The following is a 20,579-nucleotide window of genomic DNA, read 5'->3' as shown; positions in this document are numbered from 1 at the left end:
GTGTACCTAAGTTGAGGTTACTCACTACTTTCTTGCTTTTTCTTTTTCTGTAGTTTGGTGCTGCCTGCCTTTTCATGGTTATGTTGGGTTTCACTTTCTGTGTGCAGAACCCCTTGAAGACTCTTTTGTAGTGGTGGCTTTGTGGTCACATATTGCTTTAGTTTCTGCATGGAAGACTTTTATTGCTCCATCTATTTTGAATGATAGTTTTGCTGGGTAGATTTTCCTAGGGTTGAAGTTATTTTCATTCAGTGCCCAGAAGATCTCACCCCAAGCTCTTCTTGCTTGTAATGTTTCTGTCGAGAAGTCTGCTGTGATTTTGATGGGTTTACCTTTGTATATTATTTGTTTTTTCTCTCTTACAGCCTTCAATATTCTTTCTCTATTCTCTGTGCTTGTTGTTTTAATGATGATATGCCATGGGGTAGTTCTATTTTGGTCAGATCTGTCTGGTGTTCTGGAGGCCTCTTGCACCTGTATGGGCATAGATTTCTCTAGATTTCTGAAATTTTCTGTAATTATTTTGTTGAATATATTATGCATTCCCTTTGCTTGCACCTCTCCTCCTTCTTCAATGCCCATGATTCTCAGGTTTGGTCTTTTGATGGAGTTGGTGAGTTCTTCCATTTTCTTTTCACAGGTCTTGAGTTGTTTAACTAATAGTTCTCCAGTTTTTCCTTTAATTACCATTTCATGTTCAAGTTCTGAGATTCTGTCTTCTGCTTGTTCTATTCTGCTAGATTGGCCTTCCATTTTGTTTTGCATTTCTGTTTCATTCTTTTTTCTGAGGTTTTCCATATCCTGATTCTCTTCTTCTTTAATATTGTCTATTTTCATCATGAGTTCATTTATCTCTTTATTTATCTTGTTCTTTGTTTCACTTTGGTGTTTATACAGTGCTTCTATAGTTTCTTTTATTTGTTCTTATGCTTTCTCAAGAAATTTCTTGAGTGTCTCCTGTTCATCTTGGTTGACCATATCAGTATCATCTCTATTAAATTCTCATTGATTACTTTCAGGATTTCTTCTTTCAGGTTGTTCTTTTGGGCTTTATTGGGTTCTTCAGCATAGTTTATCTTCATTTTGTTGGAGTCTGGATCTGAGTATCTGTTTTCTTCATTTCCCTCTGGTTCCTGTACTAATTTATTACTGGGGGAAACTGGTTTCCCTCTTTTTTCCATCTTCCCCTCATTGTCTTTGCTATTGTTACTGTCCCTGTACTGTGTGTAATTCAGTATTGTCTAGCTTGTAATAATAACAATGGAGATATCTAGAATGGAAGGGTGAGAGGAGAGGGAAAGTAAAGAAGGTAAAGAAAAAGGGAAAAACAAACAAACAATTGAAAAAACAAACAATAACAAAAAAAGTGCCAAAAAATAAACAGGAAGAGATAGTGTACTAATCAATGGTAAGCTAAACAGACATTAGAGAGACAGAGAGAGGATTAAAAAAAATCCCCAAGTTCAAATGCAGTAAAGTTTCAGTCTTAATAATTTTGGTGTTAGTCCCTCAGCCTCCAATCCTGGAGATAGTGTCTCAGAAGTAGTTCAGTCATTGTCTCATCAAAGGGGAAAAAAACCCAAAACCAAAACAAACAAACAGAAAAAACAAATAAAAAACGAAAACAAAACACAACAAAAATCCAAAGTTCAAATGGAATTTGAGTCCTTCAGCTTCCAATTCTAGTTCTGTCATTGTCTCATCAAAGGAAAAGAAAAAAAGAAAAAAAAAAAGAGTCTGAAGACAGTTCTGTGAATGTCTATCTGAGGCTGTGGCTCACCTGCCCGCTACTTTCAGTCTGCTGTTGCTGGAGGCTTTATTTATGCAGATCTCAGGGATGAGCTTAACACTCACCTGGCCCCGCAGGCTTTGTTTATTTACCGTTCTCCTGGGCATGATGGCCACTGTTACAAGCTTTCCCTTCTGCAAGCACACTGGGGGAGGTGGCGCTGCACCCGCCTTCTCTGGTCCGCTTGTTTATTTACAGTTCATGTAGTAAGTGCCCCTTCCCTACTTTCCAGTGGATCTTTCCTCACACAGCCACTGTTACAAGCTTTCCCGCTCCAAGGTTGCAGGGCGGGGCTGCCACTCCTGCCTTCTCCGGCCGGCTTGTTTATTTACAGTTCCGTGAGGGATTGCCCTTACCCCCCTCTTTGGCACTCAGGGCACCTGCCCTCTTTGCTACAGGTCTTTTTGTTGTTGTTGTTGTTTATTCAGGTTTTTTTCTCTTTTTTCCCTGGGTGTGGATCGGTCTGTCCAGGGGGCTACGCTGATCTGGCCCAGGGTTGTTTGTGGGAATACCGTGTGCTCTTTAGCTCACCTGGTTGTCTGCTTCTCTCTGCTGGTAAGGAGCTGGTGTCTGGCGGTGTGGGAGTCCTCCTGGTTTCTCCATTCATCGTGGAGTGGGGGTGCTATGCATGGGCTGGGGGTGTGGAGGTGTCAGAGTTTTGCTCTTCTTGGTGGTTCTTCCTGGAAGGTGCATCTCCAGCATCTCTCCAAGATTGTACTTTAGGAAGCACGCTATCTGCTTCCTCCCTCTAGTCGCCATCTTGGAATCTCAAAATCAGGGATCTTAAAGCCATAATTTTGTTTCCAAAATCTGTCATTTATAGAAAATGTGTTTTCTGATCAGGATAGCTTAAATTCTGTGTTAGTGTCACTTATAAAAAAGATTTCACTTGTCAATGAGAAACAGAGGTCACTTTTCAAATTAAATAACAACCAGAGATTCTCTAAAGATTAATGGAGTTTGAGAATAAAGTACTGCCATGGGAGTACTCACAACATGGTGTATTTGGGGAAGTAGAGGCAAAGGGAGGTTTCTTAAAGGTGAAATAAGATGGATTTAATAAGATATTTTGAAACATTATCCTCGGTGAGACAGATCAATAACAAGGGTAGTGTCAGTACAAGGTAAAAACAGATGGCTTTGGGGCAGATATCCTAGCAAAAAGATTTTCTGTATAAAGTTTCCATGGCTTTTGTGCAAGGTTTTGTTTCTGGAAGTCTTTTTTTTTCTGTACTGGGGGTTGAAGTTGGGCCTCAAGCTTGCTGGCAAGCACTCAACCTCAGTCCTTTTCACTTTGTTTTTCAGCTAGAGTCTTAACCTTGATTTCCTACCTCCATCTCCTGAGTAGCTGGGATTGACCACCACAACCGGCTTGTTTTTAAGGTAGGGTTTTGCTAACTTTTTGCCAAGACTGGCCTTTCTCCAAAATCTTCCTGTTTCCCCATCCTGAGTAGCTGGGATTCGGGCAGTCTTTTGTGAATAGTTCTCCATATCAGGCATACATGCATGAAATCCCCCATCTTCATAACCTCTGGCATTATTATTATTGCTGTTATTATTTTAGGACTTGACAAAAGTGACCCCATTTTTATTCTGAAAACTTTCACATATTCAATTATTTAATCAAAATAACAATGCTAAATTTTTATTTTTATTTTTTGTAACTATTGCCATATTTAAAGCTCTATTGACTGTCTTCTATGAATACAGAACAACATGGATGCCAGCTCAAGTAGACTGCCCAACTTGTCCAATTAATAAGAATGTTAAATTTTAAACACTAAGCTCCCAAAACTAAATTTCCTAAATCATTTTAGAAGCTATGACAACATCCTCTGGGAGCCGGATATAGTACTTCCCAGCCCTAGATTGGATTTCCCCACTTTTCCCATTCATCTTGTCCTTCTGTCCAATGTTTTGGTCACTGGACTGCAAGTGCCCCAGAGGCCAGTGCTACATCCTCCCAGCAAACCACAGGACCTTGGCTGGAACCAGTCATTCTGTTCTTTTTCCAATAATGCAACTATCACTTGTCACCAAAGGGAATACTGGGCATGGGCCAGTGTTGTTGGTTTGGCTTTGTGTTTTTCTCTCCTTTTTTGATTCAGGCTGTTCATGACAAACCACAGCTGTTCCCACCTCTAACTTGTATGAAAATGTCTCATTTCTTTAGAAGATGAAAACAAAAGCAGGCAAATCTCCAAAACCATAGCCTACCTGCAGTACCAGAGTTTTCTGGAGACCCTCCAGTTATATTTTTCGGATTGCTATTAACAATAACCATAGCATGTACTATTACAGTTCCCAGGAACTGAAATGAATTCAGCATCATGCACATTCTTGCTGCTCCTCACACCACCTCTCCATAAGCTAATGCCATTCCCATTTTAGAGAGAAGGAAACAGATGCTCAGAAAGGGTGATTCCCAAGATCACGTGGCTAGTGAGTAGCACACACTCAGGTTTGCTGGCCAAAGCCCCTTCTCTCAGCATCAAGCAGTGGCCTCTCACTTGCTCACCCATACACATGACTGTGACTGGCCAGACCCTGAGCCTGAGGTTCAGGGTCCTTGGTGCTGCCATCTCCTTATATGTAGGATTTAGTACCTGAGAGTCAAGATCAGAGTCTATGGCAGTGAACCCAGGAGGGGACTAAATATGCAGATGATTGAGGTGGAGCACAGGCAGCCCAGGAAGCTGGTGTTGGAAGGACCTGAGTAAGGGAGGGAACATGGAATAGGAGCCAGGACAGCAAAGTCCTGACCCTACTTGAGGTCTTGGGCAAGTCCTTACCATGGCCACAGCCTGGTCAATAACAGCCACTGTATGGATGCCCATGAACCACACTTTCTTCCTATAAATCTGGGCACGACTGCAAGATGTTCTCTGAGGTTTATGGGTTCTAAGAATCTTTCCATGAACCGTAGGGAATACCAGGATACCTGGTCAACAGGGTATTGTCTCTGCTGTCAAGAGCCCAGGCCCACAGGGGAGATGCACGAGGGCCCAACCAGAGTGGTTGAAGTTTGAGACTCACCCTGGAAAGGCCTTGCTGTGACCCATCTGCACACACACCTCCCATAGCACCTCTCCAGCTCTGACTCCTGGAGTAGAACAGAATGCGCCCGGATGGGATGCAGCAGGATGGGGTGGGATGGGACAGGACAGGATAGATGAGGACATTACACACTATAAGGGTAGATATTCCAGGGAGCTTTTGGGTTAACTTTGTAAATATATTAATAAATATACACTGTGTTGGGGTGTAAAATTGGCATCTCCCTCTAAAGAGTATGGAGAATCCAATTCTAGAAAAACTGGTGCCCAGTAGTTGTCTCCACTCTCATCTGAGGCTCTGGATGCTGACAAGGCCACTGGCCTCCTTTACTGTCCAGGACAGGTCCTTTGTCTTTCTCTTCCTGGTTAGAGGTGGCACTGACAGTCTACCCACAGGGAGGTGGAACCTGGATCTTGATAGAGCTTGGAGAATGCTTCCTCTCTCTGGGCACAGGCAAATGCTTACTTGGGGCAGGGATTGACCTAGATGACCCCTGGAATGGCTCAGTCAAGTATCTGAGAGCCCTCTGTGTCCTGCCCATGCCCCTCCCCCTTCCCTGCAACACCAAGCAGGACAGCAGGGACAGCAGCCCCAGCTCCAGGTCATCACCTCCAGGTGCCAGGTACCCTGCTGAACAGCCAAACTTGTCAGGTGTCTTAGTTCCTGTGTTGCCTCCCAGGCTTGCCTGCTCTAAGCAGTGGACATTCCATGGCTGATGAAGGTCTTAGAGCTAAGCCACCACCCACAGCCTCCCAGCAGGTGACTCTGTGGTCTCTGGCAGCTGGGCATTGTCTGGGTTCTGAGGCTATGGCCCCTGGACACACAGCCCTTCTGGGTCACTCAGGGAGTGATCAGGCCATGGCTCTCTCCATCCATGCAGCCTGTCTTGCAGACCTTTCATAAGGGGACCCCAGGGCTGAACAAGGGCCCTAAAGAGGAGAGGGGTCTCTCCAATTTTCTTGCAGAGTTGGACCTGGGGGATGAAGGTTCCCCTCTGCCAGCATCCCTCACCATTTCCCATATATGTATTAGTTATCTACAGTATAGAACAGATTCTTTGAACCTTAGTAACTTAAAACTTCAAACACATATGATCTCAGTTTCTGAGCCACTGCTCAGCTAGGTGGTTTGAGTTTCAGGTCTCACATGAGAGTCCAGGAAAGCTGGTGGCCAGGGCTGTGGTTCTCTGCAGCCTTGAGAACTAGAGCATTCACTTCCAAAACAGTTCATGCTTCTGGCTGTTAGTAAGAGGCCTCAGTTCTTGACCATCCCTCTATAGGGATGCTTGGGTATCCTCACAATATGGCAGTTGGGCTCCCCAGAGCAAGTGATCCAACAGAAGAAAATGAGGAGGATCAAAAGCCTTTTATGATGGAGCCTTGCAAGTTACATGGGTTACTAAGTCCACTTTTTAAAAGAAGATCATCAAAGAATTTGGGCCATGTTTTAAAACCACCACACCTCACTCATATCCTGGGACGCAGAATCAGAACCAAGACTAAAGTGAGGCCTGCAAGGGACCCAGGATACAATACTTAAGGAAGCACTCACTGTCAGAGTCATGTGTGCACCAGGGTGGAGCACAGTGGACCATCCACCTATATCAGGGCTCCAGAGGAATGGAGTAAGTGATCTTTCTTATATCAACTGCTGATCATTCAATGCTAGTACACAGAAATACAGTGTTTTTGTTACTGATGTTTCCCACAGACTTACTCAATTTCCATATTCTAGAAATTTTGTTGTTACTGTTTTGTGTTTCTAATAGATTTCATCATATCATCTACATAGATCATCCTGTCACCTGCGAATAAGAACAGTTTTTAAATTATTCCTTTCCAAAGTAGGTGTCATTCTTTCTTCCCTCCTTGCCAAGACAATTCAGTGGAAGAAAGGCCAGTCTTTATGGTGCCAACTGGATATTCACATGTAGAAGGGTGAATTTATAATCTCACAGCATACACAACAATTAACTCAAAAGGATCATAGTGCTAACATCAGAGCAAAGGCTACAAAACTCTGAGATGAAAATGTAGGAGTAACTGTTCATAGCCTTCAGTTAGTGGTTTATGAGATAAGACACCAAAGTACAAGCTATTTTGAAAATTAGCCTTCAGAATGTCAAATGTTTGTGCTTCAAAGAGCACAAAGCAAATAACAACTCACAGGCAGGGAGAAAATATCTGTGCATCATGCCTTAAGAGACTTACGTCTAATATGTGCAGGACACTATTCCAACTAAATCACAGAAAGACAAATAAAACAATTTAAAAATAGGCAAAGAGCCAGCCATGGTGCATCTGTAATCCCAGCACCTGGGAGACTGAGGCAGGAGGATCTTGAGTTCAATATCATGGTAAGGAAACCCAGAGAAAGATCAAAGCCGGGGGAAAGGATCAAAGATGAGTAAAGCCCTTCCCCTTAGCCGGGGCCCCTGCATCCAGCTGTCTTGCCAGAAACTGCAATGGCCTTCATCCACAGCTGTGCTGACATGATATATTGTAACCTTAAACAGTGCTTCTGCACTCCCTGCTTGCTTGCTGCTGCTTTTCTCAGTATAAAAACCTTAACCACCCTGAGCTCGGAGCCTGTGACATTTTGGAGAGATCCAGGTGCTGGCCAGATAGCGTAATAAACCTTCCTTTCCTCCAGCCACCTGGGTTTGAGCCTTTTTCTCGCTCAGTCATCCTGTCTGTAACATTTTCTGCAACCATCAGCCTGAGCTACATACTGAGAACCTGTCTCAAATAATGAAGGGCTGGGGATGTTGCTCAATGGTGGAGTGTTTGCCTAGCATGTACAAGGCCCTGGGTTCCCTCCCACAACAGCAAAAATGTCAAAAATAAAAATAGACGATGGATTTGATTAGACATTTCTCCAAAGAAATGGTGTGAATGGCCACTAAGCCACACACACAATGCTCATCACTAAGTCATTAGGGAAATGCACGAGAAGGGCTATAACTTAAAAAGACGGACAATAACAAGTACTTATGCGGATGCCAGCAAGTTGGAACCCCATACATTGCTGGAGTGAATATAAAATGGTACAGCTACTTTGGAAAACAGTGACCCAGGCGCTTTATTTCTAGATAAATATTGAATTTAAAAAAATGAGAATATATGTCCACACCAAAACTTGTATGCAAACATGTATAATAGCATTACTCATCATAGCCAAAAACAACCCAAAATTTCCATCAATGGAAAAATGAGTAAATGTGGTACATCCGTAAGATGGAATATTATTTAGCTACAAAAAGGAATGAAGCATAGATACATGTTACAACATGTACCTAGAAAAACTTATCCAAGTCAAAGAAGCTAGTTAAAAGACCACTCACTGTGTCATTCATGTATATGAGAAGTCAAAAATAGGCAAATCCATAGAGAGCACTGAATCGTAACTACTAGACCAACCTGTAATAGCAGAAAATACAATGGTGGTTGCCTAGGGCTGTGGGTTGAAATGTGTGGTTGCAAACAGGTATGAGTTTCCTTTTGGAGGTGACACAAATGTTCTAAAATTAGATTTGGATAAGGTCTGCAAACTCTGTAAATATACTAAAAAGCATTCTGTTGTACCCTGAGTCAGGTGATTTTTATGGCAGGTAAATATCTCAAGGACTAGTTTTCAAAGAAAAGGAACGAGTGTGTTGATCAAACAGTGATAAATCTCAAGACAGCTGCCAAGTGAAAGAAGCTGACCAAAACGATGCATATTATATGACTCCATTTACATAAACTTCTAGAAAATGCAAAACTGCTCTGTGCTGACAGAAAGCAAATCCTTGGTTGCCTGTGCACAGGGGTAGGGGATGGGGATGCCTGAGAGGGAGGGATTACAGGAAGGCAGGAGGAAACTTTGGAGTGGATGGTATCTCTCTATCTCTATCTTGTTTGTGACAATGACTTCACATGTCAAAATTTACCAAATAGAAGCCAGGCATGGTGACTGAAGCCTGTAATCCTAGCTACTTAGGAGCCAGAGATTGGGGGTCAGGCAGGCCTGGCACAAGGTTCACAAGACCCCTTCTCAACCAATGTCTTGGCACAGTGGTGTGCATCCATCTCCCAGCTACATCAGGAAGCACAAATAGGAGGATCATGACCCAGGCATAAAAAGCAAGACCCTACCTCAAAACTAACCAGTGCAAAAAGGCCTGATGGAGTGGCCCAAGCGGTAGAGCACCTGCCTAGCAAGTGTGAGGTCCTGAGTTCAACCTCCAGGACTAACAACAAAAAAAAACCCTACTAAATAGTACACTTTAAATAAGGATTTCCTAAGAAATTATTTCCTGGTAATAATGTTCTGATTTGGTGCTGAAATAAACTAATAAACAGAAAAGCATGGAAATAGAGCAGTGGACATAAATCTTATATTAGTGGAACAAATATTCATTAGGGAAGGAATGCCCACAGCCTCCTATTTTCTTGCTTCACTGCAAGGACAATGAAGTAAATGATGCTGTATTATGCTTTGTCACTGGAAATAGGTGCCGGAGAACGCCTCTATTGCGTAAGCCACGCACGTGAAGGGCGGGGAAAAATGGCCAAATCCCTGAAGACAGAGGATAAGAAACTTTAAAGCAAAGAAAAGCTGGTGTGACTGATTCATGAGTTGTGCAATTCCATCATAAAGCATCATACTTTCTTAGAATCGCTAAAATAAAGACGCGTGTTACAACGGATGATGTCTTAGATCCCAGGAGCGAATAGATCACAGTTCACTTGGAAGAGGAAACCTGGCAGGGAACTGCAGGAAATGAACAGCGTTCTAGGGCTGGCAGTTCTGGAAAGAGCTCCTTTCCTTTGTGGAAAAAAATCAACCCTCCCCCATCCTTGGCTCCGCTCATCACTAGGAATGTAGCTAAGGCGCTGTGGACATCTTTTGCCCCCTGGTGGACACCTATGAAAGTGCACCCCTATCTCGTGCTTGAAAATCTGCTTAGGCGGGAAGTGAATTTAGAAGTCCTGTCCAGCCCCTGGTTTTTTATGACACAGTTCTCTGTTTTTGCACAGATTACACAGTGAGTTAGTAATAAGAATTTCTATATTTTTGAAGGGTTATCTTAAAATTGCATGATCTAAAATCTTCAAATCATAGAACCATGGAGTTACATGAGACACAAGACATCACTGCCTTCAATGTATTTCCCTCTCCAAGCAGCATGGGCAGCTCTGGAGTCCTCACACTCGTGTTGAGGCTTCATTCAGAAGTTACTCCACCTCTCTGAGAATCTGTTTTCTCAACCATGAGCACAAGTTCACCTCTCCAAGTCTTGCAAGGATTAAACAAGTTGGTGTATGTCAGCGACCGAACACTCACATGCTTTCAGAGCTACCCTAGGAGCACACCACACAGCACAAGCCCTTTACTACAGAGAGCATTCCCTGCTCTTTCTGGATAGCTCAGTAGGAGGAGGGTCCCTGTGTTGCCAATTTTTTAAATATTGCATGGTCCAGAAAAGATAACTATGGTTTTTATTGGTCAGTCTCTGATGCATGGTAAGTGTCCAACAGGTAATGGGTCATAGTGGAGTAATTACTGGGATAACAGCATCTCAGGACTGCCCATACCCCTTTCCTGACAGGCTGACACAGCAACATTCTTTGAGCAGTCACTGTGTGCCCGGCTCTGTGCCTGGGACTGCACATAAAAGACCAGCAAGAAAACAGACCCCAGTCCTGTGGGCTTTCTATCAATTAAGAACAATTATAAGCCGGGCGCTGGTGGCTCACACCAGCCACCAGCTGAAGCAGAGATCAGGAGGATTGAAGTTCAAAGCCAGACCCAGCAAATAGTTCCATGAGACCCTATCTAGAAAAACCCTTCACAGGGGATTGGACTTTGATCACATGATAAAGCGAGAGCACACAAGGGAGGTATGAGACTAGGTAAGACACCCAAAAAACTAGATAGCATTTGTTGCCCTCAACACAGAGGAACTAATGCAGATACTTTAAAGAGACAGAGGCCAATAGGAGAAGGGGACCAGTAACTAGAGAAAAGGCTAGTTTGAGAATTAATTTAGAAGGTAACACATATGTACAGGAAAGCGATGCGAGTCAACTCCCTATATAGCTATCCTTATCCCAACTAGCAAAAACCCTTGGTCCTTCCTATTATTGCTTATACTCTCTCTTCAACAAAATTAGACATAAGGGCAAAATAGTTTCTGCCTGGAAGCGAGGGGTTAGAGGGGGAGAGGGAGGGGGTGGGGTAGTTAAGGAAGGAGGCTGGGAGAATTGGGGAGAAAAGACCCAAACATTGTATGTACATATGAATTAAAAAAAAAAAAAAGAAAAACCCTTCACAAAAATAGGGCTGGTGGAGTGACTCAAGGGGAAGGCCATGAGTTCAAGCTCCAGTACCACAAAAAAAAAAGAAAGAAAAGAAAGAACAATTCTAGCATCTAACATGTTGGAGCATTTACAGTGTCAGGCAATGAACTAAAGGTTAGCCACATGTATGGTTTCGTGTAATCCTCACACAGACCCTATGGATATTGTCTGTTGTTGCCCTGCTTTCAAGAGGAGGCCGTCTGGAGTTGTAGGTTGTGTGACAAAGCTGCAGTCTTTCTCATCCTCACCATATCTCCAGCCTTGTTTCCCACTGAGGATTGCAGCCCACTTCCCAGAAAGATGCTTTCTCTAAACTCACTTGTAAAGAGCATTTCTAGCACCTTTTTCTCATCTGCATGGGAATTTACACACATTGTATACAAGTTTTTCAAGTGGTTTATTGGTTTGAACTTAGCCACTGAGGTTTTTACTACAGTTGTCCCTCAGTATCTATGGGGATTGGACCAGACTCCCTGTGGACCCAAGGATGCACAAGTCCCTTCTATAAAATGTTGTAGCATTTGCATGTCACCTTAATCTGCATTCATCTTCTCAAATACTTCAGCTCATCTCTAGTCTACTTAATAAAACCAAACACAGTGTGAGTGCCTTGTTATACTTATCGATTAGGGACTGAGAATATAAGAAAAAGTCTGTCCATGTGTAGTACAGACGCTTTTTTTAAAAAATATTTCTGATTGGTGTTTGGTTCACTCTGTGGATATGAAACCATGGATATGAAGGGCCGACTATAGTTTGTTGATGTGTTGAATCTCAGTCATGTTATTTTTGGCTACCAGTAAGATGTTTTCAGAAATTAACTTGGCTTCCTGGAGCTGACTGGCTTTAAAAATCAGGGGCTTTCATTCCCTGTAGCCACCCCAACTAGTGTCCCCACTACTACCAACAGGTAGAAGGAATGAATCAGCTGTTCCGTTTCCACAAGGAGTGAGCAGCAAGTCTTATCTACCTAGAGGCCTCCCTGCCTCACCCTAGGATGGTGAGACAGGCAGTATGGACAGCCTGCAGCCCACTGCGATGTGAGTGCTCAGGGCAGAGTCAGAAACACCAGGGACTTGGAGAATGAACTCAGAGTTTATTGGGTTCACAAAAACTTTGGGTTCATAGTGTCAATTCCTTGCAGTTAAACATCTCCTGTGAAGGCGATGTTTGTGGCGAAGGTTGTGGATTTTCAAGTCACAAGCTTTGGTGTGCAACATTTGTGAATATTGTGCATTTCTAAAATTGTCTTATTTGCTGTCATCTTACTCTGATTACACTCAAAGTGTTTTCAGTGACCTTTGAACTTCAGTTCTATAAGCCTTTTTACTGTTCTTTAAATACTCTGTGCCTCTTACCTCTGAGGCTTCACACTGGCTGTTCTCCCTACCTGAAACAAGCTCTTCAGGATGCTCCCAGGCCTCACACTTTCTCTCAAATCTCTATTCTCAAATCTCCATCAGAAAAGGGGTCTCTGTTCATCCTATTTAAAGTAGCATGCATAACCTTACCCTGCTTTAGTTCTTCCGGTGTTTGTCACTGCCTGACATCATATTATGCATTTGTTTGGTTGTTACCCATCACTCTCTCCTAGAATGTTAGCTCATGAGAGTAGGGACTTTGTTCACAGATGGAACCCTAGTGCCTAAAATTGTGCCTGGCACTTGGTAGTTATTGCAACTAGGCATTGTGGCTCATGCCTGTAACCCTAGCTACTCAGGAGGCAGAAATTGGATGGATGGAGGCCAATTCAGCAAAAAGTTCTCGGGACCCAGACTGGAGATGTGGCTCAAGTGGTAGAGCACTTCTCTCCAAGCATGAGGCTCCTGAGTTCAAACACTAGCGCCATCAAAAAAAAAAAAAAAAAAAACTTCTCAAGACCTTATCTCAACCAATAAAAAACTAGACATGGTGGCATACACCTGCTCCTCCAGCCATACCAGAAGAGTAAATAAGAAGATCACAGTCCAGGCTGGCCCAGGAATAAATGTGAGCCCCTATCTCAAAATAAACAAAGCAAAAAGGACCAAGAATATGGCTCAAGTGGTAGAGCACTTGCCTAATAAGCACAAGGCCCTGAGTTCAAACCTCAGTACCATCACCAAAAAAAACACTCGGTTGCATTGTTTCACAAAGATTCACCCATTTTCTTCTTTCACCAATGTCTGTTTAGGATTCAGAAGAAAGTCTAATATTTTGCTTTTCCTCTGGGTTTCTACCTGGGACTTGGAGAATGAACTCAAAGTTTATTGGATTCACAAAAACTTTGGGTTCATAGTGGCAATTCTGGAAATACATTTTACCAGGATGCACTCTGATGACTGTAAACCTCAGCATTTCTACTTAGACTGGTTCTTCACTGGCCTAATCTCTTTGACTGTTTCTGGCTCAATCTCATGTTTGTGGGAAATTGCTCAATAAGCACTCCTATTACTAAATTTTTATTATGAAAGAATAGAACTTAACCCACAAAAAATCCTGTCTGTTGAGGGCCAGGCTCAGATTTCTCTGTGCAGTCAGATGTGTCCCTCTGGTTTCTATGGGGTGCTACTGCCTGTGGGAAACCACAGGTAGCCACCTTCCCTTCCCCTCACTCCAGTGCCCTCCAGCCTTTTATTTTTTAGATGTGGGTTGTGACTTCTGACCACTGGTAAGTGATGAAGTTAATTTGGTGGACTGTGAACCTTGCTTTAAGAAAAAAATAGAAGAGGGAAGACTGAAAATGTGTTCCATTTTGTTGTTATTTTTCTGTTTGTTTTGAGATAGGGTCTCATCATATAGATCAGGTTGTCCTTGAACTCATGATTCTCCTGTCTCTGCCTCCTGAGTGCTGGGATGACAGAACTGCACCATGACATCCAGCTGAAAATATGTTTTCTATGGTGATACATGGCACTGCTGTGGAATATATGAGTTCAAAGAAGTTTTGTGCTCATGACAGGGCAGTTCTATTCTACCTTTTAACTCTGTCAGCTTCATAAAGCAAGTACACCCAAACATTGAGGGGCTCAGCACCTGTACCCCACATAAATCCTACACTCACTCAGAGACTGACCACATGTTAGCACGGCTTCCAGTCACCTCAGGCCATATCCCTGGGATGACCCAGCCCCCTTTTGAGTTGTTGCCTGGAAAAGGTCAAAGTTGTCAAAAAAAACTGATGGTTTGTCATAGCCAATACCTGACCACAGACCACAGGCCCCTGACCTCCTCACAGCAGGTTCACAGTTGTGAGTCCTCTTCTGTCCCTTTGAGACATGTGTGTTGAATATCTCATATGCATCAGAAGCATCTTTCTTTTCTGATTTGTTCATTTATTTATTTATTTATTTAATCATCTTTCTTAAGGACCTGAGAGCCATTCCTTTAAAAGAAATCATCTGATGGCCAGGCATGGTGGCTCATGCCTTAAACAACTCAGAAGACAGGTAGGAGGATTGAGGTTGGAGACCAGCCCAGGAAAAGTTAGCCTGAGATCCTCTCTAGAAGACAAATTATAAAAGCAAAAGGATTGGGGGCATAGCTCAAGTGGTAGAGCAGTTGCTTAGCTAGTGCCACCAAAAAGGAAGAGGAAGAAGAGGAGAAGGAGGAGGAAGAGGAGAAGGAAGGAGAAAGAAAGATAAAACGAAGAAGAAAAAAGTCATCTGGGAAAGAGAAAGCCTCTGTCTCCCTGTCCCTGTGAGGACAGAATCCCTCCTTGGGTAACCACCAGGGAGTGGACAGACATAGTCTGCCCCATCCTCTATAATTCATGTCCTTGATTCTCTCTGAGTCCTGCTCACTTGCTCCCCATTCCCTTCAGAGGCCCAGTCACCTCTGCACAGATCATAAAGGATAGGTTTAGCTCTTTCCTTGCTGACAGCAGTTACTAAGTAAAATCAGTTTGCACTGCTCTGGCTAATGTCTGGTGTTGTGCATCCTTAATACAACTCATGAACACTCAGACACACACCACACACACCCCTCCTAAGAACAAACCACTCCTCAGGGTAGCTGCACCTTGTCATCTCCATTACCCACAGTGCTATTCCTCTGTGCGTGTGTTTCCCTGTATCATCTCTAGGTCATCAGTGCAGTCTTACTGAATTATTCCAGCCTGGGTTTTTAATTCTTGGGAAATTAAGTGAAAAGACAGGTACAGGACACTTTCACAGTGGGGACAAGAGTCAGGTTTTCATGGTCCAGCGCTGTGTTCCCTCTGGGAGTTTCTCCCTCCAGTGCCAAACTTGGAGGAGCTGAGCAATGCCATGAGGGAGCAGAAAAACAATCTTATGCACAGAAGGTGGCGCCTCCAGTCCTCCACCCAGCTTTGACCTTTCTAAAGAATCTAGAGCCAGGAAATCCCAAATCTTCTTTCGCTTTTCCTCCAAACCTCCGAACTTAGAAGCTAGAGACAACACAGGACTAGGGTAGTTAGCAGTCAAGACAAGAAGGGTCGTGAGATTTCTAGCTGTGGAGATCCCAGGGGAGGCAGCATGTGACCAGAGATGACTTGGCACAGGTTTCAAAGTAGGTTGTTATACAGCAATAAATAACAAAGCAGACACCCAAGCATGCAAGAAGAAAAGGAAAATCTCCAGTTGCTAGAAACAAACAAAGCCATTTATGGTTGCCATTCCACAAACCAAACCTGGTGAATCTTACCCTTGCATCGATGTAAGCCCTCTAAAATCAACCGAAATGGTTTAAATTTCTATGTCCCAGATTGACTTCTATTCAAATACTAGTTATTCATATCAACCAAAAAAGAAAAAAAAAAAGACAATACACAACACATTCTTATCCATTCCACTTATACTTTATTGAATAAATAAAAATTTTGTTTTTTAACATATTCACAACATCCTTACTTTGATCACTTAAAAAAATAATACCCTCTTGTAACCAAAACATTTAGAGTTTGGTTCACCAAGTGATGATTATTAGAACTATAAATATGAAACTCTGACTTCTCAGAAATGGTTTTGCATTGAGCATATTTGAGACATGTGAATTTCCATGAAGGCTGACTCTTCAAATCATGAGGTCTAGAACTAAGAGGAAAGCATGATTTTGCAACCCCAGGTGAGGACTTTATATAAGAAGTTTCACTGTTGTCTATACTCACTTTAAAAATTCTGTTGAGTACTTTCATTTTTCAAAATCAAGCAGAATAAGTAAATAACCAATAATGGTACCTAAAGGACTTTTATAAATAGCAAAGCTATACTTTACCAGCTATAAAAGAATGGTAATTGTATTTCTCTGAAAGCACAGTTTGCTTTGAGTTCAAGGGCACTGTGTGTGTGTGTGTGTGTGTGTGTGTGTGTGTGTGTGTTTCCTGAAACCACTGAGACTGAGGCAGTTGAAAGCTAAGAAGAGAACACTCATCTGTTGGTGTTTTGGTGAGCTTGTTCTAGCCTGTTTCAGACTAGCCTTGGCAACTAGGGCCCCTTACCTCACGTACAGACTCCGCTCCATCAAAGACTTGGTCTGCATTCTCTCCAGGTCCAATAGGATAGAAGAGCCAGCCAGGCAGCTCAGAGGCCTGACTGCTGGCCCTGCTCTGACTTGTAACTTGAGTCTAAGAAGTGGGTTCCCTTGCCTGGAACCCCCTATTCCTTATTGTTCCTTATCTGTTTTGGGAGTAGAGTCATGCTCACAAACTCCAGGACCCCTGATACCATTTTTCAGACCCTCATCCTTGAACCTGACCTTCTCTTCCTCCCCCACCCTCTTCTTCCCAGCCAAGGATGTGCTACCTGCTCACAGGACCTTGCCTCAACATGCACACGGCTGTGTCCTAATGTCCTGAGTCCTAGGGTCCTTTGTCTGTGGGTTAGTCCTGTCTTAGCTCTCCCCATACTGATGACGTGAGTTAAAACAGTTAACATGATGCAAACTTGGAGTTTTGTTTTATTATCTTAGAATAGCAATTGAGTTCTAAGAGCTCCCATCCCTGATCAGAGGCTAGAAGTTTAAACCCTGATGACAATGACTATACTTACAGAGGTTGTTTTTTGTTGCTGGTTTTTTTTTTTTTTTCCAAATGACTTGAACTCTTTCTCTTTCCCTAAAAGCCACAGACTAGCAACTTCAAATGCAGAAACTTTAGATCTTTTTAATAGGTGCATCTGTCCCCATCCTATGCCATTATTTAGAATCTCTGTGTCTTGAGCACAGGTACCTGTGATTTTAAATCCACTTGCTTATCTGACGTTATAAAAATCAGAGCCTCTCCTTGTTCACATTTAGGGATTCTGAACTCTAAACTCTACAACCGAGTCCTGCATTAGGCTCAAGATTATAACTCAGAGATCCTAAATCCTCACTTTGTCAGCATAGGCTTGACATGCTGGGGATCTCGGAGTTTGCTGATTGCTCTATCAAAAGACAGTCATGGACGCCCTGACAAGGAGCACTCTCTCTGCGAGCAAAGGCCCTCTGTGTGTGCTACTTATGCTGTCACTGGATTTCCTCTTTAGAAGCTCCTCCCTGAAATAGCCTTTGGACCAAGAGTGATTTTTTTCCTCCTACACTCACAAGTAAATGGCTTGTAAACACAATCTCGAGGAGACAGACAGGTAAGAAATCACTAGTAGTTGACCTAAGTCCACAAATTCCCGAGCAGATCCCTTGAAAAGCAACCAAGACTTGGGTGTATTCTTAGAACTTCCTGTGCATCTCATTTTTAGCTAACTTGAAGAAAAGTTAGACTATTTACTGGTGGCCTGTTTACCCATTTATTCAGTGTCTCTAGGATGAGGATTTGTCGTTCATTGGTGTTTCTGAGACTTGGCTAAATTGAACCAGACTAAATTGCTTCCATTGAGAGCTTCGTGAAGGTTGCTAGTGCTTACGAGTGACAGATGCTCTAAATGTCCACAAATATGTTTGCATCGTCCCATCCTACTTTTCATAACACATGCGTTTCTATTTATCCTCAACAATCTAGGCATAAACAGAAATCTCACTTGTAATTTCTCCAAGGTTTTTAAATTTGTTTTGAACATCAGGTTCTTCTGACCATAACTTTTTCAACTATCAACTCTAATTTCTCTCAATTCCCAAACTGCTGAGAAGTACAAGCACAATTTGCCCCCTCTGGCATAATATAAAACTCTATAAAGAGAATTGAAATCATACTATGAAAATAAAGGATCTCGGGTAATGCAGTTACTATGCTTTTAACTACAGCATATGAAACAGGATCTCTTAACCTATTTCTCCACCTCAGGGATTAGAGTGCATTTCCAATGAGCTCATTTGAAAGATCTTCGCTTACAGTGAAGGGCAGATTCTATTCTTTGAGCCAAGCTGATCCAAAATCCAAGTAGAAGAGCTTAAAAAGATCCTGCAAACTAATGTTCCAGAAGGATGAGGTCCCAGGAACACAGACCCAAATCATTGCCTAAAAGTAGAATGAATATACCATCCAGAAGAATCTGACTTTCCGGCAGTGGCCAGCCATGTTTACATTTAAAAACAAAACAGTAGTTTGAGTCTCTGGAAATCTTTTTTCTATATTATAGTACAACTGTTGAACAGTAAGAGACAGGGTACCAGACTGTGGGGAAAGTAATTCTGTCTGGCATTGACAGTCCTAGTCCAAAGTGGGCCATCCTGTGATCATAAAAAATAGAGGCTTGGATGTGGGGAGAACAGAAGACAAGTCTTTCACTTCTTTCGAAGCAAACATGTTTTCCCAGATAGGTCCCCACAGACCTGTCCAGTGCAAAACTTGAGACACTCTTGACATGGGGCCCAAAAGGCTCCAGGACAAAGGATTCCATGTGGTTTAATACAAGGGATAAAAGGAAGAAAGAGGGGAGGGGAGAAACACCTTATTTGCCTGCCTTGCTGAGTGAATCTTTGAGCAGACTTGCCAGGTTTGGGGTTTTGTTTTTGTTTTCCCTGATAAGCCTGGTGGGAAGGATAGGCTGACTTTGAAATGGAAAGACCTAGGTTTTGACTCCTGGCTTAGGTACTTGCTGTCTGAGCCACCTGGGACAAGATTCTTAGCCTTCCTGAAACTCGATTTCCTTACCTGCAAGACAGTAGTGATGACAGCCAGGCACCGGGACGTTACCATAGTTAAATGGGGACCCAGGGATGGTAGGTGTGTCCTGAATGTCAACTATTATTCTTCTCCTCATCTTTCCTCGTGAGGTAGTCACACAAACATTCCTGGCTGTGACATCCTAGCTGTCCCAGAGCACGCCACTCATGGCCTCAGCTGCAAGCCAGGGGCTAGCGTGGGATGGACACAGGCAGGACTCTGAGGCAGTGGTCAAGGGCTCAGGGTACCAGTCACACAGACACTGCCCCAGGCACAATCCTTCGGATGTGGGTATATGACTTCCTGATGGTGACACTGCCATGGTGTGACACCCCCCGGGGCAACACACACTCCTCCGTCAGCTTCTGGGCCTCAGGGTCCCAGCACAGAACAGTGGCAATGACCTCGTTCTTCTCATCCCGTCCACCAGTGATGTAGAGCCTGTTGTTGCAGGGTGCGATGCCGCAGCTGGCCCGCTCATGGCTGAGCTGTGTCACCAGGCACCAGCTGTCTTCCAGGGGACTATAGGCGTACAGTGCTCTCATGGCCCCACCTGAGGAGGAAAAGCACACACAATGAGCATCCCACCATTTTTCTGCTTTTCTTCCCCATTAACCAGAGAATTACACTTCTGGTTAGGTCAGGTCTACTACCATCTTGTCAAGACAAACAGTAGATCAATGGCTTTCTCTTCAGAAAGCCAAAGTCGATTGATTTCTAGGGGCAGCAAATTGTCAATGCGAGGACACTAAAGTCCTTTAATTCCACAGCCAGGTATGAATCAGGTGCCAAAGGACACCTGGCTTACATGGCTTCTCCCTGGAAGAACACCAGCTGGTGCCTCAAATGATCTTGTCCCAGAATCCCAGTCAGCTCTGCCACTTTCCGATTCATGCCCATGGTAACCATCAGGGCATCAGAAGGACAGTGCACATAAAGCCCCTGGCAGAGGTGGTAATAGAAGCCATCCATCCCTGGCAGTAGCTAGGGGAGGCATCTCTTTGGAGACTGAGCATGATCTGGGACAAAGTTGCCCATCTTGAAATTAGACCTTTGAAGCAGTCCAGAGGCTGACTAAACAAACTCACAAGAAACCTGAAGCAAGGGAGAGAAGTATTCTTTTTCCTTAATCTGTTCCAGTGTTTTGCCTGTAAATACATTCTCCGACTGACTCTGAGTAGTCACTGAAGTTACTCATTTTCTAGCATCTCCTTAATCAGTTGTCCATTCTGGCTGCACATTAAAATCACCTGGAGTTTTTAAAAATACATTTGCACTGTTCTGCAGCATCCTCCTTCCCATTCTGATTCTACTATGTAGGGTAAGGCCCAGCTACCACCGTACTTTTGTA

General features: G+C 43.2%; 1 protein-coding gene and 1 pseudogene across 1 annotated transcript in view; one reads left to right on the top strand and one right to left on the bottom strand.

The window, feature by feature from the left end:
* LOC141423281 (WW domain-binding protein 11 pseudogene) overlaps nt 1–20,579 on the top strand; it is a 110,580-nt pseudogene that overhangs the window by 59,330 nt on the left and 30,671 nt on the right.
* Nucleotides 17,068–20,579, bottom strand: part of Klhl6 (kelch like family member 6) — a 57,429-nt gene continuing 53,917 nt past the window's right edge. The window contains exon 7 of the mRNA XM_074073652.1: nt 17,068–19,781. Coding sequence (XP_073929753.1) covers nt 19,480–19,781 — 302 coding nt within the window. The 3' untranslated portion in view covers nt 17,068–19,479. The remainder of the gene's footprint in view (nt 19,782–20,579) is intronic.

The sequence above is a fragment of the Castor canadensis genome, chromosome 5 (genome assembly GCF_047511655.1).
Source record: "Castor canadensis chromosome 5, mCasCan1.hap1v2, whole genome shotgun sequence".
NCBI classification, from domain to species: domain Eukaryota; kingdom Metazoa; phylum Chordata; class Mammalia; order Rodentia; family Castoridae; genus Castor; species Castor canadensis.
The sequence above is the reverse complement of the archived record's forward strand: the minus strand, read 5'-3'. Positions and strand labels throughout refer to the sequence as shown.